General features: G+C 37.9%; 1 protein-coding gene across 1 annotated transcript in view; it reads right to left on the bottom strand.

Annotated features, from left to right (window-relative positions):
* LOC126293367 (protein timeless homolog) overlaps window positions 1–26,205 on the bottom strand; it is a 422,426-nt gene extending 396,221 nt beyond the window's left edge. The window contains exons 1-9 of the mRNA XM_049986569.1: window positions 25,932–26,205; window positions 21,063–21,216; window positions 16,202–16,382; window positions 14,219–14,353; window positions 12,413–12,508; window positions 8,896–9,059; window positions 7,894–8,011; window positions 5,722–5,868; window positions 5,514–5,626 (exon numbers count right to left, since the gene is read on the bottom strand). Coding sequence (XP_049842526.1) covers window positions 5,514–5,626; window positions 5,722–5,868; window positions 7,894–8,011; window positions 8,896–9,059; window positions 12,413–12,508; window positions 14,219–14,353; window positions 16,202–16,382; window positions 21,063–21,216; window positions 25,932–26,025 — 1,202 coding nt within the window. The 5' untranslated portion in view covers window positions 26,026–26,205. The remainder of the gene's footprint in view (window positions 1–5,513; window positions 5,627–5,721; window positions 5,869–7,893; window positions 8,012–8,895; window positions 9,060–12,412; window positions 12,509–14,218; window positions 14,354–16,201; window positions 16,383–21,062; window positions 21,217–25,931) is intronic.
* Window positions 26,206–26,419: the final 214 nt, after the last annotated feature.

Below are 26,419 nucleotides of genomic sequence, written 5' to 3'. Positions count from 1 at the left end.
AGGTGAAAATACAGGTTGTAAGCAGTCGGAATGGGGTGTGGGTGCAGAAAAAGGGGAGGAATGATCAAACAAGTGGTCAGGGTGCCTCTGGGACATTTATAAAGATGATATGGTCACAAGTTATAACATGTGTTCAATATGGTCCTCCAACTCAGCAACATGCTGCATCCATAACATGGTATGGATGACAGTTGCTCGCAGCATACCGGGTGTAATCGGAGTCGTCAAATGCTATCCTTCATATCGAGAAAAGTCAGGCTACATCCCTGATAGACACAATCTTTGAGGTTTGAGATATAACCAAAATCAGAAATCATATGCATTTAGGATGGGGGATCTGGAAGGCCACATATCCTGAAATTGCTTAGAGACAATGTGGTCATTTCTTGAAGTGAATTTTTCACCTGGCAAGTAATACGCAGTGTTGCCCCATCTTGCACAAAATAGTGTTGTGGACACAGTTCCATTGTTGAAAAGTTGGAATTAGATATAGCACAAGGAGGTAACATTGTACATTTAACAGGCCCACAAAGTGTCATCTCCTCAACCAAAAAAGGACCGAGAATACAAGAGCTTGTGCAACCACACCACACACCCACCTAAGTTCCATGCAGTAGATGTTCCTGTACAAAATGTGGCAGTGTAGAATTCCATACGCGACAGTGCAGAGTAAAATGTGCCTCGTCTGTCCAGAGAATATTCACTGACCAAGTCAACCATTTCCATGTGTGCCAAAAAGGAAGAGCAAAGTCCAATGTTGTAGGCTATCTTGGGGCACATTCTGAAACTTGTGGGATATCAGTGTAAAAGAGCCGGAAAATCTTCTGGCTGTTGACCAGGGATGAGAGCATTTCTGTGACACAACTCAAGCACTGGCTGCAGTGAGTTGTGTGCTGCTCGGCTGGCTATAAAAACAGCAACTTCAACAACTGCCATGGAAATGGACCACCTCCCTCTCCCTGCTGTACCAACTAATTCACCTGTTTCTTCAAATTTTCCATCAAATTCTTCAGCCCTTTTACCGACATGCGGCCCTGTCGCAGTGTCCCTGCTGGCGACATTCTTGCAATGTAGCACTACTATTGCTGCTGTACTGATTAAAGAACTTTACTGGCAGTACACTGTCTACCACCCTCAATAGCCATTGCATTTTGTATAAAAGACTTTGACCTTCTTAACCCTTTACACCAGCAGACACTTCACAAGAGAAGTCGACACGCGTCATCAAGCAACAAATGTATGCAGATGTCAAAACAGGTAACATTTCACATTCTGACTGCTTACAGTACCATATTTACACCTGGTGGCAGAAAGTGGATCTATATTCGATGAGCGCACCAATTAATGAACATACCTACGATGTTTCAGAGTCCTGTGTTGCACACAGCTGACACAGCAACACTCGGAACACAGTCCATTCAATTATAAGTACCTGGTAATCTAGACTTTCGTCTGCATATACACAGCTGATAAATCTGTTTCAATTTTTGGAAGAATTGGATATACACAGCACATGAGTAGTACAAAGATAGCAGCAGTGGCTTTTTATGAAGTAGCTATTTTGTTCTGATATATCTACAAGTAACTATCACAACTGTCAGTGTAAGTGGATAAAAAAAATAAAAATAAAAAATAAAAAAACACTTATTTTCCCAGAGCATTGCTTGTCAAAAGTGAGGTATAGCTGTTTTTACACTTGTTCCATAAATTTTACAGTATACAGATGTACAAGATATATGACAAGTAGAATAAACATTGTAAAGAAACATCTGGGAGAATTTAAATAATTTAGGATTCAAAGGGATAACTCACTGAATATAGGAGAAGTGTTGAGTTGTCAACAGGCACAAAAAATAATGGAAACTTTGTCTTGCATGCAACTCCTATTATGTGATAGTCTACTTTACTCCTAAATTTTAGCAACTTGGATATTTATGCTTAGAACAAGGTATGAAAATAACAGAAATTACGCACACAGTTGAGCACTGTGTTGTAATATTTTTAGAACATAGTTATTTAATTGCTCATCAGTCTTAAAAGGCTGTATGGACATGCTCGAAGAAACTTTTTGGTTCCTGACGATTCGTCCAGAGTTGCGCTGGATGAAACATCAGGAACCAAAAAGTTTCTCAACCATGGCCATACAGTCTGGAAGATTCATCAGCAACTATGACATATGGCTGTGAAAGCCTTCATAGTATGAAAGTTTTCTTAAGATTTAAATTGCATGGCAGAGAGGATGAGCTCATATATTTAATACAAATTTGCCTCCAGGTACTCATCAACAGAATGAAAAGTGTGTTTCATTACCATCTCCATTAGATTCTCCCAATAACAATGGTTTTATTTCTAATCAAACAGGGTAGTTTGTTGATAAGTAGGCTACCCATATTCCTCAATCCTTCATAATTTCTGCTCAAACTATGGTTCACCAGATAAGTTTTTGCCTTAGCTGGTTTATGATGGTTGTGCATTTCTCCTTTTGTTCCCCCATACACAACATAAACTTGGTTTATGATGGTTGTGCATTTCTCCTTTTGTTCCCCCATACACAACATAAACTAATTCTGGAATGTAAAGATGAAGTTAGTTTTGAAATGTCGTATCAGGCTGGTGGGCTTGTGGCATTTTCCTTTAGATCTTCAGCGTTTTAAAAAGATGTCTATTTTTCATTCTTTTGTCCAGGTTACAGGACAGCTAACAAATTTTGGAACTCTTACATATACTGTTCTCACTATATCTGCTATACTATTGTAAACAATGAGCTTTTGATGCATCTTTTATTTATGCAACTGGCTATTTTCCTTTATTACCATCATCCTGTGAGCTTATGGGTGCAGGCTTGCTCACGGTGATGTTTTTAAACTACGTGATGCCACTGTCTTGGTATTGCGTGTCATTGAATGATTAGAACTAATGATGCTTTCCAGTGCATATTCACCACTTTTTTACATTCCAAATGATCTGAAGATGGTTCCACATAGCAACTGAAACTAGTTATTGTTCTTTAATTGTAACTGGAAAATTGTGGTGTATGCGTTATAAGATTTTTGTTTACAAAAAAAAAAATCATTTGCTAAATTAATAGTTAAAAAATAAAAATACAGAAAAGAAAAAACAGTAAAAACAATTGGGAGATTTATGTAAGATCATTAATGACGAGCGGTACGAACGGAGGGCTGGAACTGACACCTGTGGAACTCCACAGCTTATCATGGCTACATCAGAGTTTGTTCAGATTCTGTGCCTGTGCTTTTAACATTTGCTTTCAAATGCTAAGAAAGACTGGGATTTGCTATACCACTGAGACCATGATTTGCTTTACCACTAAGACCATATGTTTCTAGCTTCTGAATCCACAGTGAGTGATTAATGAGACTTGAAGCCTTGTGTATGTCAGAGTAAGCTCCAAAGGAAAATTACTTTTGATTGAAGAAATTAAAACTGGCGCCTGGTCAACGATACAACTTCATCGAGAAATACTTTTATTCAATTGTATATGACCTCAATTATCTTAGAGGGGAGTATGCAAATACGATGATAATTTTTTTATCCTTTCTTGGACACTTCGCCTCATTGTCCTAACCAACTGCCTTGGCTACAGTTATATTCACTTCGCAATATTTTGCGTATTTAGTTCACCGTGTTTAGCTGACATGGCCAATTTAAATGTCAAGTGCCTGTAGAGCAATTCTTGTTTGCTTAAATGCATTAATTTACATGTTGTCGGTTTTTTTAAAAAAATAGCTTCTCATTTGCACAGTACTTCATTTTTTTTTTCCGGCATAGAACAATACATGCAAATTGGTCGATCACTCAAACGAGACCACCGTTCACGATGTAAATGGCACAAGCATCTGTGCTGTGGCAGGGGAATGTATTGCCTCCAGCAGACCGCGAAATGCCATTTATCATATGCTGGCGCACTTGTTCTGCCGGTTAGCTGCAATTTGTTTAGGCAATTCAAAAGACTCAATTTAGCATTTAAATCTCTGCCATTACATCCATACAATTGAAAACAATCTCGTTTTCAAAACAATGTTGATGCCGAAGCTTAATTTTTGTTAACTGACAGTCTGCTTTAACTGGCCAAAGAGCTATGGGGGCACACATGTCACTGTTGAAAAAAAAAACTGTTTGCACCTAAGCTGGGAGAATGGTGTTCACTATACACATATTCTACAATGTTTCGCCACAAAGCATAGATTCCAGTGATGAGTGTATGATGACTGTAATGTGGGGGGCTTGGTTTTCAACTACTGAAAAATAAATTTCAGAAATTCCTAACTAAATATTTCCACAATGTCTCTGTAATACTAACATAAGGAGTAGTACTGCATGCTTTCAAATTTTTTAATGAAAAGAAAGGAATGAAGTTGTTTCTGTGGACACTACTAGAACATAAATAGTCAGCCTTGTTGATGCAGAATTCCTGTACGCAAACTTTAAGACGGCTTTCAACTTCTAGTTTATTATCCTTAAGAAATTACTTGCTTCCAACCCAAACTACAAAATATCCTATCCATCTCTAGGCCATTCCAACTCCCAACCACTTCTCGTAGAGATCATCTCTCTGTGGAAGATCCAGGAGCAACATCTGCCCAATCCAGCCACCCAGCAGTTCCTATTCCTGTCCTGTCACAGGCTCATCCTAACCTAAATGAGGTCAAACTATCTGTGAAAGCAACCATGCCATAAACCAACTCTGCTGGCATCACGGCACAGCTTTTTATGTTGGTATGAGAACCAGCCAGCTGGCCACGGGAACTGCGGACAAGAACATCATTGACCACCCCACGGCTTGGACCATTTGGATTCTTTCCTCCACCAGTGTGTGTGTGTGTGTGTGTGTGTGTGTGTGTGTGTGTGTGTTATATCTAATTTTGACAAAGGCCTTGTTGGTCGAAAGATAATTGCGTAGCAGTCTTTTTGTTGTGCCTTTCTGCAACTCGGCATCTCCAGTATATGGTGAGGTGCAACTATCCTTTTCATTATATCATTACCTTAAAAGTAGATGTGTTCTGCAATTTGGGCAGCAAAATAACTGGCAATCACCAAAATAGGGATTACATAAAATGTAAACTGCCTATAGCAAGAAAGGCATTTCCAAAACTTGGAATTTTTTAACATCTAATATAAATTAAAATGTTAGGAAGTGTTTTCTGAAGGCATTTGTCTGCAAAGCAACCTTGTAAAGAAGTGAAACATGGATAGCAGACAGGTTAGAGAACTGTGGTGGTGTAGAAGAAGCAGAAGACTAGATGCATAAATCAGATAACTTATGAGCAGGCACTGAATCGAATTGGGGAAAAAAAATGATGGTAGACAGTAAATAAAGATCAAATAGGTTGCAATAGGCACACACAGGTGAAATAGGATGGAGGGCTCCATCAAAACAGTCTCCATTTGTTACTCATATAACAATTAAATGTTTCTCATTTGATTTCTTGCCTCAAAGAATCATAAATGTGCATTCCAGAAGTAAATCCGACAGAATCAGAGAGAGAACTCACCTGACAAGCTTCACTTGGAACTTGTAGTTCCTGTTAAACTCCATGAAAAATTTCATCGCCCACAGATAATAGGACTCGTCATTTGCTTGAGTTTTAGCTCGCACCAGGTTGCTCTGTATAAAAAAAATGAGAAAAATGGAGAATTAGCAAAGAAGTGAATATAGTTATGTGACACCCGTCTTCTTCATACCAACTACTTCCTACTCACTTTGACATGATACATCAGAGTGTTGTACGCTCCAATCAGAAATTCAGAACAAAATTCTTTCAAGAAGAGGCGAACACTGTACGCAGATCTCCGTTCGACAACTTCACTCTTCAGTGGTTGGCGATTCTTTGGTGTCTTCACCTTGTGCTGCAAAATTTGAAGATACATTAATCAAACTCCATGTCTATCCCTCAATCCATAAATGTAACACAAATAATTTCTCGTATTTCCTCTCAGATTAATGAACTCTTGTTTCTATTCTGTCATAAGTGTCCCACTAATGCACAGATTATTTAAGTGTGTTATATCACTTTTTGTGTATACACAAAGAAGGACAGCAGAAATGGTCATAGGTTTGTTTGACACCACAGAAATGCTGAAGAACCTGAACTGGCAAATTCTTGAAGACAGATGTAAACTAACCTGTAAAAAGCCTATTTACATACTTTTAATCACCAGTATTAAGTGACGAATCTAGTAATATACAAGCGTCTACATATTTGCTCCTGTAAGGGTTACAAAGACAAGATTAGGTTATTTCACTGCATGCATTCTAGCGGTCATTCTTCCCACACTACATACACAAATAGAAACTGAAGAATCCCTATTACGTAATACAATGGGAAGTACCCTCTTCTATGCGGTTTCCAATGGTTTGTAACGTATACCTATAAATATGGAATAAATAAGCAATGAACCAATATGTTGTTTGCCATAATCAGCAAAAAGAACAATGTTTTTCAGAGACTGCATAAATGTTATGATTACTCAAAAGAAATGGGAAAACAGAAAGAAGACACACATATTTTAAAAAAATATATTGAAGAAAGAGAAATGAGGTTGCTCATATACCTAAGGTACTTTACACACACACACACACACACACACACACACACACACACACACACACACACAAATATATTATTGTTAATTGTTCCACTTGTGTAACTTCCATTGTTGTCATTATGTCTGTAACAAAATGCATTTGCAAATCGTGAATTCATTGTTACAACAGCTGTATGGTTTACTACAGACACATGAAAATTTATGCTGGACTAATCTCGAATCCAGATTTCCAATTTGTCATGTGCAGTCACCTTAAACATTCTGGCTATCTGCACACGCGTTCTGGACCAATCCAAACTTCCATATGTCACAGTTTTTATGTCCCATAGTGCTTGCATACTGTTCATCTAAGTCCCACATAGGGAGACACTTCTCTGACTCTATTTCATGGGAATCACACAAATGGTGTGTGAGCACTATGATATGTCGACACACTGATGTATGGAAGTGTGGTTTGGACTGGGAGGTGTGCATGGATAGCCAAAGTGCTTAAGGTGACCACTAGCATTAAGTGAGAAATCTAGGTTCGAGCCCTGGTCCGGTACAAATCTTTATGTGTAGACAATAAACCATATACCTGTTGTAATATTGTATTCACAATTTGTAAATACATTTCATAACTTAATATGGCTGCATATCATCAGCGGTGACTGTTGCAATGAGCTTTACAGACACACTTGAATACAGGCACTGCACTCACTGAATTGTGTCTGTCATTACATATTATATATACACAGCAGTCAAATGAAAAGGAGATAGGTGAAAAACAAGTAAGCTGACTGTTCATTAATCACCATAACAGTTAATACATTTATACCACCGGGAGACAAGACTATCAATGCCATGGGCAGGCCCATATGTTGCCAAGGTTGTTTCAAATATGCTGCATAGGTTTCACTGGAAGCCCTTACTCATCCTCCATGCAGTCCTGATTTCTTCCCATGCAAATTACATGTTTTTGGAGCCCTGAAGAAAGACAATTTTGGCCATTTATTTGGTTCAGACAAGGTGGTATATGTCTGGGTATAGTCACAGTTCTGTAGCCCACTGTAAACATGTTTCCACAAAGGCACTGACCATCTTGTCTCACAGTAGGATAAATGTATTAATAGTTATGGTGATTGCTTTTGACACAATGAACAGTTAACTTACTTGTCTTCCATAGTATCAATTTCATTTGACTGCTCCTTATATTTCCTCATAATTTTCTCAGGTTGTCAGTTTACTCGCTTAAACCAAAAAGTGCCTCTGACAATTGTTTTTGAATATGGCACAAAACAACAACAAACTGAGTAAGTAAAGCTACATGAATTATTGAAATATTACCTTTTCATGATCAAATGATAAGTCATCAAGTTTGTTTAACGGCTTATGGTAGATCAAATTACGGTCACTTATAGACTTAAAGTCCTTTAGTACAAATGTTCCACCAAATCTTGAATGCCTGTAGACAAAACAGACACATTTAAAAAAAAAAAAAAATTAATAGAGTGGGAGTGTACGTATGCGTTACGAAGAAATGAGAATAACAAACTGAACAAAGATTAAATTAACATTTCCATAAGATTATAATGATTTTAATTTATACTACTAACATTAGAAACTTCTAAATGAATCACATATATTGCACTTCACTATGACAGTTTACTATTTTAATTGTAAAAATTATTTGAAACTGTTACCAGCATTCACTGAAACTGATGTACAGAAAAAGAGAGAGATTGGAAGCAATTTTGCAGGTGTTCCCGGATTCAACCACAGCAAGAAACGTTTCACTTGCCAGAAGTCTAGTCCTGACCAAAAGCACAAGCATGGCTTTCTACAGCCATACTTTGCATTTTTCTACTGCAAAATATTGTTAAAAAGAATAAATACTTTATTGATGAACAGTACTAGTGTAACCAGTGACTGATGACAGTTAATCCAGAAGTTTTTAATAACTGTCACAACTAATCAAGAAAAATATTCTCACATTAACGTGAAAGAAAAAACATTTCAAATGCTTTGAATTACCAGTTCTCCTCGACCTCTATGTCTCTACCCCCTTTATGTGGAATGTTTACTGTTTCAGAATAAGAAAAACTTGTTCAGTGTTAGACCAATTTACTGAGTTGTATATCTGGACACAGCTGAAGCTACTACATGAAGATTTAACTGCCATTTCTCCAGCTTACAATTAGAGTGTTACTAAATATAATTTCTTTTGAATATCAACTGCTAAATACTCATACATACACTGACTACCTCCAGGAGGAGAATTACAATCCTATTACACTGAACAGTGGTAAGTGTTACCAAAATAATATTTCAGTTCCACACAGGACGCACCTGGCTCCTCGGAAACGTCTTTCCAGCTCCTGCCGGCGGCGTATCTCCTCGTTACGCACTGCCAGAAGCCGCGCCTCGTCTCGTGTCTTCTCCTCGATGCTGCGTTCTGGTGCAGCGACCGCCAGCTCGTCCGGCTTCTGTTCTCGCAGCATCAGGGAAACTATCTGTTTGCAGTGGTCCAGATATTTATACATATCGCTCTGTTACACACAGTTTATTTACACAGATTTTGACCCACAGACACACAAGAATGGAAGTTCACACACAAAAAATGTGAAGATCATAAAACTTTGTTAAAAACTTAAGGTTTAACTAGAGCACTGCATGGTGCAAAAGTGTCTATTGCCTAAAATAGGCCTAAGGTATAGAGAAAACTTATCATTGGCTTCAGTTACTGAACTTAATTTGTCACATTCTACAGGACCATGTGAGTCAAAACTAGCTGGTCACAGGAAGAGCCACTACATAATTCAAAGAAAACTAGTAAAAATTAAAAACTATAAGATTTTAAAAATAAAAATATTTGCAACAGGAAACTTCTTTTTTCAGTTATTAAATCTATACACATAATCTTCAGCATTCTGCTACGGTGTCTGAACTGTTTAAGGTGAACGACAAAACGTTCAGACAGAAAGAGGATACAAATTTCACCATGAGTAATTTAACCAAAATAATCCCATTTGGTAGGAATACTTAAAAATGTGATGATAACATCACACCAGAGGTAGTTCACCTTTTCTGACACTAAGCTATTTTATGTACAAATGTGTATGGAAAGAGGTTAGAGATGTCAAATTAGCCACTGTTTTATTTTCAATTTGGCGTAGATACTAGAAGCAATCTGTCAAAGTTCTGAAGAATTAACCACACCAGTGCTAACAGGAAGCATTTTAAGTAAAATTATAAACTTTCTGTGCTCGAACCAGACACTGCAATTTTTTTAAAAAAATATTCAACCGATGTGTAGTGGCCTAACTGCGTCATTCAGCACTGTATTTCATATGTCGTATTAACTTGTTCTATTTCTATTTACAGCCAAATTAGCTGTTGTTCTTACACTGCTTATCGAAATTTTAAACAGTTTTTATAGACCTTTAACAGTAGAGGTCTTTTTAAAGATTGTTTACACTTTTTTTATACTGACACAATGATGTTTCACATAAAAGAATGCAACCTATGGCTCATGTGCAGGGATGGTTTATTACGAAAGTCTGTTAACATCCCTGCGAACCCACAGAATGAAGTAATTTAGTTAGCTAAGCAGAAAGCACTAGTGTACAAGTTAATGTTATCCCAGTGGGAGCACGTAAATGGAGTTAAGGGTCACCAACAGAAGCCAAGGAGAAAGTTCTGCATCCTACGGCTCCCCTATCCCAGCAGTAAACACGTGCCTCACAAAAGGGGGTTGCAGAGCTTCTGAATTGCTTTCTTCTGGCACGAGATGCACTGGGGGCTGTTACATTAAATCACTCGGTGACAACAATACTGCCAGATAGGGGGAGATACAATACAAAGACAGAGCTGAGGGGCAGCTGAGGAAAGGGGGAGATGCAGGAGATAGGCAATGCTCTGACTGCATTACATGGCTCCTCACCAACTCATCTAAACAGCAAAGCAAAACATTCCTCTTCTTCATACTGATCAAACTATGAAACACTTCAACAGTCTTTTCAAAAACTGATAACAAAAATGCTGAAATTAAAAAGTTATCAACAAATTAAAATACATGGAGGCTTTTTACTGTGATCAAAATATTCATAAGAGGAAAAAATATGACACCTATCACAAATACGCTTGGTGTCAAAAAATCTCGTACATGGAATATTTTGATAAAATTCACTGCATCATCACTCATTTACACAAGCTTAAGTGGCCTATGTTTTTCTCTGCAAGAACCACAAACCTTGAGAGCAGTTGTTTACAGTTTACACCCTTTCATTCTTTCTAAGCAATCCTTTAACCATTTTATTCTCTAATGTCATTTGTAACAAAGACAGCAAAACAAAAGTAGTTCTAATACAGCTAGTACTAACTTTGTAACAGGTTGATGAAAGGACAATAACTGCCGAGACTGTTGCTGTTAACATGTCTACCCAGCATCTCTACCTTCACCAAAATAATAGCACTCTAATTTATTTTATAAACTGGAGCCATATTAAGCCATTATTAACATTATTCCAGTCAGTGTTGAGGCACAAAATATAAATAAGTTGAAGATTCAGAATGTTTTCAAGCCCTCAGCATTCACCCTGTGTGTTTGTACATTGTGGCGATACCTGTAAGACACCGCTAGCCCACGCCTCTCGCGGTGTGCGTTTAACCCCATTTAAATGACGCGCCAAGCGCGCGCCCAGTGGCTGTACGATTAATTAAATAATCGGCGTGCTAATGACAGTTGAAATCTCTGGTCCAGAGGGACGTGAAGAGGCTGTGGTCCAGAGAGAGAGTAGAGTCAGTCGAGTCTTGTTCAGTCTTAAGAGTCAGTCGAGCTAGAAAGTGTCCTGTGAAACGATCATTCTGTGGATAATATTAGTGTGATGATTTCTTTTATATGTGTTGTGTTGTCTTCTTCGATGAGTAAAAAAAAAAAAAAATATAGGTAAAATAAATTTTTGTGATGTCCATCAATAAGTTCATTCCAGTAGAAATAGAACCACTTCCCTTCACCTTTATTCACCCTTTTTTCTTTCTTTCCTTTCAACAAAACAAAAAAACAAAAAATTACCACCCTCCCTTTTTTTTTAATTCCGGACATCACAACATCTGCCCACACCAATGTTTGGATGCAAATTTTGTAGCTTCTATTATATCAAATTCCACACCAAAACTTAGTTTTCTAAGTTTTACAGGATGGTCTCTTACCAACTAATACTTCTCAGCACTTTAGAACTAAGTTATTACTTCCAAGCATGCTGATTCAATGATAAAATTAAAGCCAATGAAACTGACTATACAGTTGATGACTACTGCTATTCAGAAATACAAATATACATGAGAGAATGCTATCACTCAAATTCTACACATTGACAGATAGCTCATAAGCACATATAACATATCAGAAAATCATACCATACTGAAATATTTTGCTCTTTTTATGGTGGAAGTAAACACACTCACAAAAGCACCTGAACATACCACCCACGAAATTTCACAATCTGTTAAGTGTATGTCAGAGCCATCTGTCAACTATCTGTGGTCAGTGGCAGCTTTTCTTCATTCCCGAATGTTTTTCCACTAAAGAATTTCCATCTCCAAAACAATAAAAACTACCTATAATTAACCCAGTAAGAATTAAAAAATATGAGGGAGAATTCAGTTGTCATCAAGCTCTCAGGTAGCTCGCCAATTAGAAAAAGGATAGCTAGTTCATGTCATTCACGTATTTTAAAGGAACACTCGAAATGGGCAATGCATCAAAAACATTATAGTTTCAATGTGCCAGTGGAATTTAGCAAACCTGTATTACACATATTTTAAACATAATTCATAAGACTACAAAATACATGCAGCATCATACCTCAAGAATATGCATGTAGTATTGTTGTTCATTTTCAGAACTGGCCAGGTACAGGAAGATATCGACCATGCCGGAGACGTGCAGTGCCCAAAGTACCTGTCAAGCAGTGAAACAAATTTTGTGACTACGCTTTTCAGATTTCATACACATAATATTCTGCACATCACACACTCCTGCAAATGTCCAGAGAAAATAAATGTTACAAATTTTGAAATGCAGCTCAAAATAATTTTTCTGGATACATTACTCTTCTACCAAGTTTTTAAAGGCAATGATTAATAATAGAGGGAAACATTCCACGTGGGAAAAATATATCTAAAAACAAAGATGATGTGACTTACCAAACAAAAGCGCTGGCAGGTTGATAGACACACAAACAAACACAAACATACACACAAAATTCAAGCTTTTGCAACCAACGGTTGCTTCATCAGGAAAGAGGGAAATACGAAAGGATGTGGGTTTTAAGGGAGACGGTAAGGAGTCATTCCAATCCCGGGAGCAGAAAGACTTACCTTAGGGGGAAAAAAGGACAGGTATACACTCGCAAACACACACACATATCCATCCGCACATACACAGACACAAGCAGACATCTGTAAAGGCCTTTACAAATGTTTGCTTGTGTCTTTAAAGGCCTTTAAATATGTCTGCTTGTGTCTGTGTATGTGCGGATGGATACGTGTGTGTGTGTGAGCGAGTGTACACCTGTCCTTTTTTCCCCCTAAGGGAAATCTTTCCGCTCCCGGGATTGGAATGACTCCTTAGCCTCTCCCTTAAAACACACATCCTTTCATCTTTCCCTCTCCTTCCCTTTTTCCTGAAGAAGCAACCGTTGGTTGCGAAAGTTAGAAATTTTGTGTGTGTGTTTGTGTGTTATTTTGTTGTGCCTGTCTACCGGCGATTTCCTGCTTGGTAAGTCTTGGAATCTTTGTTTTTAATATATTTTTCCCATGTGGAACTTTCTTTCTCATGTTGCAGCACTTCTGCATCCTCGCAGGGGCCCTACACAATATTAGGCAGGTGTACCGGTTTCTTTGGCTCTTCAGTGTATACTTCAGCCTAAGGTTAAACATTTTGGATCTGAGGCTGAAATACACAATAAAATAATTTACAAGGTGGCAAATGTGTCTCCCTATGGCAGTACGCTTAGTCTATCTAGAAACATATATGGAAAATTTTCCTTGTTTGTTATACCACTTACTTGTACTTCAGGCAACTGAGAAGGAATTTCTGGACTTGCTTGTTCTTTTTTTTTTTTAAAAAAAAAAAAAAATGTTTTAGTAGTTGAGTTAATTGTAATTGAGACTGAAGTTACTCCTGGCAAATGTCTCGAAGAAAAACTTCTGAGGTATTAGGCTCAATGAGAGTGCCAATGTGGCCCAATAGTTTCACGTCAAACTCAGACAATCTGATGTACTGAAGTGCAGTCAAGACAATCTGATGTACTGAAGTGCAGTCAAGTCATTCACTTCAGTGCCAGAAAGATATTTACTTACTGTTTTATCTTGCTCGGTGAAGTGTCACACTGGAGCAGAGATAGCAACATGAATTATCTCAGTACACCAGACCACTACATAGCATCTCGATTTGACATAGAAGTATAGTGCCTGTTTGACACTCATACCCAATATGATACCTGAATTCAAAAAATGTATCACTCTATTGTATTCTGTTAACTGAGAGGCACTTGACATTAACAACAGATGCAGGGCACACAGATATTTTAGAGGTAATTTTTGAGTGCCATATGCACAACATCCAGCCATAAAAATTAGACTACACCGTGAGACGAAGTGTACTGACCTGGTCATGGACACTGGGTTCACTATCAGAGAGCTTCTCTGCGGCAACGTCGGCCGGCACCTGCAACACGTTCCGCGCTAGGATCAGCATCCGCTCGATCATCAGGCTCTTCTCCTCTCCGCGTTCCTCCCACTCCTGGAATGGAGAACGTTTTTAAAGTGACTGCCAAAATCTTCTGTGCTTTGAGCAACTAGTAAGTATGAAACAGGTCATGTTCATTCAGATTATAGCAACACTATTCTTCTGAATATGTTGTCACTACTGAACATCTGCAGCACTCTGAGACTCTGACCCAGATTTCTTGCTCTTTGTGGGCAGGTGCCTGAACTACTCAAGTACCCCAGGAAGCCTCCCTGTCTAAATCAACCTTTCACGAGCATAAATTACATAATTCAAATGAAAAACACCTTCTGCATGCTGCACACACAGCAATGGAACGACACAAACAATAGATGAAAACAAGGAAAAAGATTTAAGATGATACACAATGACCTCCAAGCATGAACTCGCACATAAAATAACATACGTTTTCAAAACACAAACATAGCATTCAAAACAGATAGTTCAATCCAAAAATAACGAAAGACACGGAGATCTACCAGAAACCAGCAATGTTCCAACTGCAATGCAACACTTGTGATAGAAGATATGTAGCACATATCACCAAAACATTTGACACCTAATACAAACAATGTATCAGAGCCTGGAAATAAGCCACTGGACTTTTGCACTTATGAGGAAGTAATCACAAACCTACTGCAATAGAGAAAGACATGAAAATAGTTAGAATAAATAACGAAAGAAATCTCCTAACCTTACAAGAAAATTACCATATATACATAACAAATGCTGAAAAGAAGCTACTACTACTTGGTGTAGTGAACATGACTAACCACTCACTGTTTACACTGACTTAATAGACAGACAGACAATTGAAAGGAAAACCTGAGAAAGTTGGCATTACAGTGTTATATTTTGGAAACAATGACCACAAAGAAAATGGCACACATTCAATCAGTTTCCCACATGACTGAAATCGTTTGACTTTAAAATAATGAATTAATATGCTGATCAATAAGTATTTTTCCATGTTGTTATCCAAATTTCAATGGAATGTTTTAAAGCTATGTGTGCAGATTAAAAAAAATCATGCTATATTTCACTGAAGATGCCTAGTAACTAACATAAAGCACATGTGGGTCCACAAGTTGAATAAAAAAAAACTTAAATGTGCAGCAAGCAAAAGGCACTTTTCTTTTGGACTACTGCAATTTATACACAGCTGCTGTAAAAATGACCACCACAATAAACTTGTTTCAGGAGCATAATTGTATTTAGTTTGAAATCACAGTATTACAGAATTTTTTTAAACAATTTCATGTTTGCCACTGCCTGTACCATTTCCACAATTCAATTCCAATCTTATATCATTATCAAGAAGGAATCTGCAACCAATATATACAAAAAGTTAAGACGCTCTTCTTACAAAAAGCATACATGTTGAACATCACATCCATGAAATATCTGGATTGAGAATTAGCAAAAATTGCTCATATGCTGAGAAACAGCAGTTGTCAACGTTATTAAATGAGCAAAACAGAATAAATGAAAGAAATTAGCTCATCTCCGCATTTATTACCATATACCGTTTGTAACTGAGTATTGGTACATGAATATCTTCTACTATAGTACTGGTCTGCCTAAATGGTGTGTTCATTGCCATCAGCGGGTTATTGGGAATAACTGCAGGTACAGAAATTTAATATACAGTACTGATCTGTTTCTGTGTGATCAAAGGACACACCCATCCACAAAGCATAAAGTAACCATTAACACCAAATAAAAACAGGCACTCATATTACATACGCCCTTGTCCCTGTAAGACAGTAACTATGAAGTTGATTTCTGATGTAAACAATAAACGATAATGACAAAATTTTTTAGGTAGCTAAGCCATAAACTGCCAAAAATACTTGTACCTACCGTCTCAAGGAGTTTACTAAGTTTCATCTTGATTACTTCCCACACATCTGAATCGGTGAATGCCTTCTTGTAAGCTTGTAACTGTGATATGATTTGCAAGTAGTAATTTCTAGACACCTTGTCAGCTGGAAGCTCCTCCCGGTACAGGAGCAGGGCTGGATTCGTCAGATTAACCAGCAGCCTGGAAAGAAGTATGCACACTGTACACCACAGTCACAAGCAAATGGATAGGAATCATACTGACCACATTAATGGATTGTCCAGTCATTGCTCTGTGAAAATATTATGTATCTATAAATGGAAAACAAACTGCAAATGTTCTACAGCATTTACTGTTCTTCTTAACTAAGGTTATTCATCAATTACAATGTCGTCAATATATAACAAACTCTTGTCATCCACACTATTATGTCAAACCTAGTCAATTCTGAGGAAATGAGTGTTGGGGAGAATGCAGCAATCCCAATTTTCTGCCTGGGCAATGTCCTACTGGAGAACTCTACTGTTGCCTTTCTCCAATTTCTTATCAAATTTTTGGGAAACCACAGTTCGCATACAGGTGCACTGTCACTTTATTAAACAACCAGTTTCGGTCATAGATTGTCCGTCCTCAGGTATCTACATACCTTAAATATGAAAAGCTTATACACAATGAGTAATTACAAAAACAAACATAATACACTAATTGCCATTCGTGACAAATTGTATACTTGCAATGTGACATCATAATGAAATGCACGACAAATCTTAACTATTAACAAGCATCATGCCATAAACCAAATTACATCAGCAAAGAAGGTAAAATCATAACAAAAATTATATCTCAAGTACCAGCTTAAATAGGGTACCTCTCTCATCATTGGCTGAATCACAATACTGACAACTAAGCACAAGATGAAGACATTACCAAACTAACATGATGGCTGGACATAGCATTTTGTCAAATCATAGAAAACTTGCATGTAAATTATGGCCATATTACATTATATCATTGTAGAAAATAAAATTTTCAGTCACCCTGTTAGTTTAAAAATATCTTCACTTTTAAGTTAGTGTCTTTAGTTCTGTGACTGAGTCAACAACAGGAAGATTATCACGAGTCAAGTTAGTACCTGAGATATAATATGAAAAAGTGTTCATTGGCCCAGCACAGTGTCTTTCTTATGATTCTACATCCTCTGCTGATGTTTTGTGACTGAAGATCGCACACAATTTCAGTATTGTCATGAGATTTGTCACAGTATCTGTTGTGTGCCATATACGCGCCAATAGTATAGTTGTATTAGCATGTCAGTTTATGACATGATGCTTGATGCTTGTTAATGGATATGATTTGTCATGCTCCAGTAGTATAGCTGAATTAGAATGTTAGTTTATGGCATGAACCTTGTTAACATATGTCAGGTCGACATCTGATGATGTCACATTGCAAGTACACAACAGGCCATGAATAGTAATTAACATACAACAATTGTTTTTGTAACTACACATTGTGCCTAATTTTTGCGTTTTTCATGGTATGTAGACATCTGAGGATGGTCCATTTCTAGCCAAACCTGGTAGTTTGATAAAGTGACAAAATTTCTAGAAGCTGTAAGTCATTTCCTTCTCAAAAAACTGTTACCTAGTGTCAGGTGTGTAACAGGTATGTATCTGTGTCCTATGGATGGCTGCTTATACAGTGTGATTTCAAGTTTGTGTTGTGTGGTGAAGGGAAAAGGGAGAAGGTAAAACGTGGTGCTTACACACAACACACTCCTGTCAATATCACAAAGCGGACTGGCGAGCTTAACGTCTTCATCCAATGGATGGAACACCGTCAACAGTGTTACACGTCTTCACTCCAACAGGCACTGTGTAGAGGTTTAGAATTTAAGTCAAGATGTTGGTGCAAAGTCTGATGCTCAGAAACTGTGTGCTACCACCTCACTCTACATACAGCAGCAATGAAAATTTCATCCTAACTGGTTACATCGGAATTGAGCACAATCACATACACACGTTAACTATTGCAGCTGTGGAGGCAGGTAAGTTCACTACATGCAGGTAAAAAATATTTTGTAAAACAGATGTTACAATTAGAATATGTACAATACTTGTCTAGTTTGTTCACAACGTCCTGGACAAATTCTCAGGGAGATGCTGAGACTGGAAGAAGTAAGCTCTGTCTACTGATTCCCAGTATGCAGGCAGCCACATAGAGAGAGGAATGGCAGGGTAACAAGCGTAGCTTTCGTCATTACACATGTACTCGTTGGTTTGGCATGGCACGGTGAGATAATCACTTCGTAACAGCTGCAGCAACGTGCGGTTACTGAATTGAAATAACACCAATGTTGGCTGCAGCTGGACATAAAACACTTGTGGCCCAAAGATGACAGACTGCTGTCAGGTTGCAGAACTAGTAAGTCCTTGTACAGGACATTGTGAACAATTTGTATGTTGCATATATGGGGACTGAAGCGATGAATGGAAATTTCTATGAAAGGCGGGATTCGAACCCAGGTCTCTTGTTCACTGGACAGATGTGCTAATCACTACACTGGCAAAGTGGGTTTGCACAACCAAACGGACTACTCTAGCAGACATTCCTCCTAAATCTAAATTCCCATTCACACCTCAGCCCACTTGGTACCCCCTAAACTTGAACAGCATTGCAGAGATTCTCCAACTAGTGCTATGATAGCCTGTGCAGTTCTGCAAAGTCACTGCATCACACTTTCATAGTGGTTAGTACATCTACCTAGTGAGCTGGATATACGGATTTGAATCCCGACCTCAGTACAGTTGTGCGAAGCCACTATGCTAGGGTGGTATAGTAGCTAGTACATCTGCCAAGTGAGCAGGAAACCTTGGTTCAAATCCCAGCATTGGTACAAATTTTCATTCATCACTTCAGTCCAAAAGTTCAGTTAAAAAGGTAAAGTTCTACTTTATATGCCTAGCCACTTCTCAACAATTACAGTATATGGTGTCTGGTAGTCATTATCGATTGTAGTGCTTGTATTCTATTTGGGATTTTACATTACAGGAATAAATGTTATCTTTAGCATCTTAAGACATTGTTTTATTTAAATTATGTTTGAAAAAATATTTTTTAACAAATGATAAACATCCTACAATGAATGACATTACATATAGACATACGAGGGTTGGAACTTAAATAGTGGCAACTATTTATTTACAGCTCGTACAAAATAGATATGTGTTTCAAAGTTTTACTTATGTTCAAAGTAGTCACCAGCATTGTGTATAACCCATTGCAGCGATGTGGGAGTCGTAGGATACTCTTATCAGCGCCATTTGTGTTGACAGTTCGAGTGGCACAGCCTATTGCCCGACGAATTTGTAGCAGATCTGAAGCGAATGCCGTGAAGTATTTTCCTCAGTTTAGAAATCGAGCTAAACTCATGAGGTCTTAAGTCAGGGGAGTGCAGTAGATGGTATAGCACATAGCAACCCCGTCAGTCAAACAAAACAGTAACAGCTTGCACTGTACATGCTTGAGCACTGTCCTGCAAAATGATGGTCAGGTCCTGTAGAAAGTTTCATCACTTCTGTCTCTAAGCTGGTCATAGGCTGTGTTCCAAAAATGAACAGCATAGAGACAGAAGTCATGACGCGTTCTGCAAGACCTGACCATCATTCTGCAGGACAACTCTCAAGCACTTACAGTGCAAACTGTTACTGATGGGGCAGCTAAGTGCCATACCACCTACTGCACTCCCCTGACTTAAGCCCTCGTGAGTTCAAATAGATTTCTAAACTGAAGGAAACACTTCACGGCATTCACTTCAGAGCTGCTACAAACTCGTCGGGCAATAGACTGCGCCGTCGAACTGTCAGCACAATTGGCACTGCTAAGAGTATCCTACAACTTCTACATCACTGGCAATGGGTTATACACAATGCTGGTGACTACTTTCAAGGTCAGTAAAACTTTGAAACACGTATCTATTTTGTACAATCTGCAAATAAATAGTTGCCATTATAAAGCTCCAACACTCATATATAGCTTTCAAAGATCAAAATAACAGGTTACAAAATTTTGAAGATCACCAACAATAAAATCGAGAGTATACTTATGCCCTGGACTTTAATGGACATTCCTTGAAACTTTAAGTCTTTTTTAGTTTTAGTGTGGCTCTGAAGTATAACCACGTATTTTGCAAAAGTTTGCAGAGAGCATAAATGGAACACAGTGGATGAATTTATCTGGTACACTGGCAAGCAAGCACTTGTCACTCAACTGCCGAACTATTGTCACTTGCAGTCTCTAATGAAGTAACATCACATTCAACCTCACTTTCTAAGCCGCTAAATTTAATATAAAACACAGGATTGGTACAGCCATACTTTTTAAAAGCATTGTCCAAACAATAGTACAGGAGAGAGGCTTAAAGCATGCACTTTGCTGTCGAGTATCCAAAGCAACACACAGTAAAGACAATATCTAGTGGCAATCACCTCAACCACAACATGACACTCAGGGTACAAATGTGGGACCAGATGCTCTCCAGCAGCCAAATTCTTAACAATCAGTGCTGCAACGGATATAGGTGCGGTTTTATTTTTTTTGGAGGTCTGTCCTAAGTTGTCCCAGTATACTAGGAATTTTACTTTTTTGTCAAAATAATAAAAATGGTTAACAGAGCAACTTAAACACTAACAGAAAATTTCAAATCTCATTTCAATTGGTACATGGGCACCACACAAAGTTAAAAGACTGTAAATCACAGGGGCACACTAAAATATCACTTGCAACTTACCAAAGAGCTACTCAGACAAGATATAATCGCTACAAAATATTCTGCAGTGTTTAACAAAAGAGTAAAAATAAAAACTACTTCCATCTGCTCACCTGATGACAACATCAAAGAGATCAGAATCCTTCCATTCCTGTTTGAGGATGGGCAAGAGGTCCGTCTGGAGCACCTGCGCCTCGCCCAAGTGTCGGCGGATTTCGTGGTTTTCATCGTCACGCCTCAGGTAGCGAATCAGATCTCTCACGGTCTCTGTAAGACAGCAACAATGCATGTACTCTCTCTCTGCTCTACCTCTTACATCAGACCTGTGGCTAACCACCTGTATTCTCCTCATTAAACACACATGCCTATATTTGTGTGTCTATATATATATGATTTATGTTGTTCCTTGTATTGCTGACAAACCCTGTATGGTTGTAAAATGATCCTTGGATGAATAAATCACTGTACTATTGTATTCTTACTGCGGACCACTTCAGTTAGTTATTGACTCAGTTTATAGAGACCACACATGTGATTTGATTATGAACATGGCTAAAGGCTAGCCAATGAAGGTTAATTAACTGCACATTAGTTTAAATTGTGAAAACATGACCATATTAGTCTTTAATAATATGGAAAAAACGTAACTACTGGTACACCTGAGTTTAATTTAAAGCTATATACGTTAGTTTGTAACTAAAATTTGCTTTACTACATGTCAGAGATGGAATGTTGTTGGGCAACTGCTTAGACTTTTGTGGCCACATTTTGAACACTTTTCTGAGCCACTGAGATAATTAGTAATGAATAATAATGGTATACACTAGTGAACACAAAAAAAGTCTTCCCTTGAGGGTGCCCCATTTGAGTATAAATCTTTTTCTGTACCTATTTCATAATGACATCAGCATAGAGGCCAAAGGATTAGAAATTGCATGGAGAAGGAAAAGTCAAATATCATGTTTTGTCCACATGCTCTCTTTGGCAGCAAAAAGTTGTGTCGAAAAAATCGGCAAGCTTAGTAGATTACGGCTGCAAAAAGGACTGTAAAGTGGCTTAAAGAAATTTTAGTGTAAGTGAAGAGCCAAGGAATACATCAGACCTCAAGTAAATTCAAGAATTATCCACTAATGTAATTCAGCATTTTATATGACAAAGATTTTGTAGTTGTATCTATACACTGCTAGGGGGAGTTCACCATTGTAGTCATACATGACAAAAAATTTAGACAGAATGAAACACATGCCTGAACAGTCACATCAATGCACAGTGTCCCCCCGCTGCCTGCAGCCGCCCCCCCTCCCCCTTCCTGGTGGCAACATGTGTGAGTAATCTCACATAAAAGTGATGGCAAACAGCATCCTACTATGATAGGCTGTCCCACGCACCTTTTGTTGTCATTCAGCAATGCTTCTTGGAAGCTCTGGAGAACAAGCAAATTCCTGTTTCAGTATCCCCCATACATCAATTGGCGAAAGATCTGGCGGTCTTGCCGGCCAGGGCAATCATTGTACACCACAAATAGCGCATTGCATCCCAATGGCTGCATGTGGACATGCAGTGTTTGGGTGGAAAAGAACATAATCTTCCTGCCAAAGAAATGACTGTAGCAGGGAACTACTTCACCCTGCAGAAACACTAAATGTGACCATGAGATGTAGCTGATAACCCCCTCCCCCTCAACACACCATGAATTCTGGCGTAAAACATTTTACAAATATATACAATGTAGACAGACAATATTATGTTCTACAGACATTACAATCAGCTGAAACAACCTACACTAATTAACCTCAAAAATTAACATGAGAAAGCCACATGAAGGACGTCCGCATTAGGATTTCAAAGGTTGTGCATGATGTACACATCAGAGTAGGCCAAAGTACGAAATTATCAGGAAAAGTACAAGAGTCAATTAAAATCTGTGGAAATCGCCACACATAGCACTTACTCTAACCTTGAGTATCTCCAACTTCTATTCATGTGTCATTTTTAGTTTACAAGTCAGTTTTCTATTAGGAACTATAAATCTTTATTTTTCAGTTATAAAATAAAATTATAATTAATTACATCCAGTAGTACAACAGAACATAATTCAATTATGAATTATGGACCACAAACAGAATCTTGCAGTACTGAACGCTTCAGTTGATAAGGAGATTAATGTTTAATGTCTGTCGACAATGAGGTCAAGCTCGGCTTAAGGAGAAGTGGGAAAGAAAATCAGCCATGTTCTTTCAAGAGAGCAATCCTCACATTTTCATGGAGTGATTTAGGAAATTGACAGAAAACCTAAATCAGTACGGTCAGAAGCAGATTTGAACAGTCATCCTCACAAATGTGCGTCCAGTATGCTAACCACTGCGCCACCTCACTCATTTGACCCATTTGATCCCTATTATGTTGCATGAAGAGAATTCCAATGACTGTAAATGAAACCACAATATGGAGGAAGCAAACTCTAGAAAAATAAATGTAACTATTAGGTTACAGAGGGTTTATTCAATACCTTCTTATTCTCTTTGCATTCAGGCCAACTTTGAATTTGAACTTTCAATACCTGTTTCAATAAACCTCTCCATGTTCCAAGTTGTACATATAAAGATGAGTAAATGCACAACACAACTAGTTATAGCTGGAGGGTCGTCAAAAGAACCGCGAGAGTCCAGGTCTTGTGAAAAATTCAGTTTAGTTAGGAGGTCGTCAGCGGACACTTTTTGTGCATCTGCACTCAGACTGATAGACTTAGTAGCAGAGTAATATATATCTATCTGGCTTAATAGTCCATAAGTGGAAAAGAAAGATGTACAACTTAATGAATCTATGCACACTGCTAACAGGTCAACACAATCTACTCCCACATACTGGGTATCTATCTCAATTAAAATTCCAATTTATGATACCACATGATAGTGTGCACTAGTATGTGAATACCAGGAGACTGCTGATAACCCTGACCTTCCAGTATCGACTGATGTATTCTGTGTGGAGTGAAAAAGTTGAGGATCGAGACATCCCACTCTCATCGCAGTCTGTGTTCTTGCTGAAGATAAATTCAATGCCATCAATGGATGGAAATACTGCTTGCAACAAAACTTTCAACCACAATGCCTGAAACTGCCCTGGATCCTGGAGAACTCCCTGTATTTGACCAACTCTGAATCGCAGCTGAATGGCCCGTGGAAGATGCGCATACAGTCTCCGCAAGTGGGGCAAATCTTCATCATCATATTGTGACAGTAGTTTGAATGACAGATAGTTGCTCATGTCTTATCAACATGTACTGGGCGTACCTATGAGGGTCATTTGAAGATTTCCTGGCAGTGACAAATGGTGTGACGGATTATATACAAGACAGTCATATTCACCTATATTATGCTGTGGAGTTGTGTTTAATGTTATTTAGTAACTTAGTAATCTCTGGATATGTATAGCCATTGTTAACGTACGCCATATGGCAAATGAATACCTACCGATTACATGTTGAAATACTAAGTTAATATACAATGATAAATAAAATGTGTAGGTGACAGGTTAAGGTAATGCATACAGAGCACTGTCTAAAAATGCGACTACATGCAAGGTGGACCTACTGACAGTTAAGTTATTTACAAGTTCCCTAGATTACAACTGCAACCTCTCGCAAGGCAGTACAACTTCTCTGTGGAAGAAATGGCAACATACTGACCATTTACGCTATTTTTAGCTTTCATGATTTTTCTAATGATGTCAGATATTTTCACAAAAAAAGGAGATGACAAATGTGTTATGTACATAGCATTTATCACGAATACTGTTGCACAGTCAGGGCCTATGATTTCAAAATATGGAAACTGCTAGTATCACAGACATGATGACTGGCATTTCCACATTGTTGCTAGCTGACAAGACAAGAACTTCAATGTTGCTATAACACAAAGCACAAATATTTACAAAATGTGCTAATATTATGAAGAGTGAGTTAGTTACATGTTTCACTGATCAATCTCAAGGTAACTGTTATGATGTGGAGTGTGCCAAGTGCGTAAGAAATGCACACATGAATGATGGGTTTTTAAAATAAAGGGGTGGAATTTTTGTTATCTATTCCATGCCCTTAAATGGCACTATATATATTATGCCTATTGATTTATTTATTCCTATTCAAAAATTCATCTATGGTATAGAACGAATTGTCAAGGAGATACGATTTCAATCGCATTTAAAAATGCTGGTGGCCAAACTAAGCATCAATTCACAATACTGTGCAAATTAGTAGTGTACTGTTATTCACACATAATAGAATTCAACACGAGAATATTGTGAGTAATATAGGTAAACAATGACGTCTGCATGATGCAGTTACATGTGATATTGCTGCACAACTATACTGTCAGTTAATGTTACTAGAGCATTTGGCAGATGACAAATCCGGTATCATTGTGAGATGACCCTTGAATGGATAAATAAATAAATCAAACAGTGATATCTATGACAAAACAACACCTGCCACATAGCTCAATCCCTTATACACACTGGGCAGTTTGTTTCCCTGCATGGTTAACTTCTGAAATGGTGACAGCAGTTTTGGTTGTGACAATAGTAAAATTCCTTCATGCGAAACACTGATATTAATTAATTTTTAAAAGTAAACCTTTCTCGGCGGAATCTAACAGGTGTCACGCATATTTATCAAAAATTATAAACTGACATTTGGCAAATTAATAAATAAAACTGTAATACACACCAAATAAAGCAGCCCCTTGTAAATAACTTAATTTCAAACACTCTGATCAAAAATACAACAAATGTGTCAACAAACAGATAAGTCTGACAGACATTTATCATAAAATTGTTCAGTGACACACTCCCTCGGCTAAAACAAATTGTTTCGAGAACTCATTGTTAGGTATTACACCACGAATATTTCGCGACAAAACAAAATCCTAATGAAGACGCCGGTAAGTTATTAACATTTTACATTAACTGTAAACCATACTAACCTTTACAGTGTGTATCCGGATAGTATTTACTACCATCAGAGAAGCCGAGAGCATTGCAAGTTGCCGCTAATTCAGCAAATAACAAAGAAGACATGGCAAATAAAATTTAGATTTTCTCGTTTGATACGTTTCGCACGGTTTATTTCATTCCACCACACACATATAGACTTCTGTGTCAATGTCTGGAAGACACAAACCAGCAATTCACTTTCTGCGCTACACTTCACGTCAACACCCCACACGCCACTACAGCTCCCAATCCGTTTATTTACTTCTGTTATTTCGCGCGCAAAATCACATGGTTGAAACAACTGACTAACGCACTCTGGAGAGCGGTTCACTTGAATGTCTTTCTTCTCTGTCAGGGTCTTACAATTGTCGCCGTTTCCTGCGTCTCATGGAGATGAACGGTTCTTACTGACTTTGTATAAGCGGATTTTAAGGAATATATGTGATCACGTAAATCAACACCTTTTAATTATACTGTA

The sequence above is a fragment of the Schistocerca gregaria genome, chromosome 10 (assembly GCF_023897955.1).
Source record: "Schistocerca gregaria isolate iqSchGreg1 chromosome 10, iqSchGreg1.2, whole genome shotgun sequence".
Classification (NCBI taxonomy): Eukaryota; Metazoa; Arthropoda; class Insecta; order Orthoptera; family Acrididae; genus Schistocerca; species Schistocerca gregaria.
This window is presented reverse-complemented; position numbering and strand designations above follow the sequence as displayed.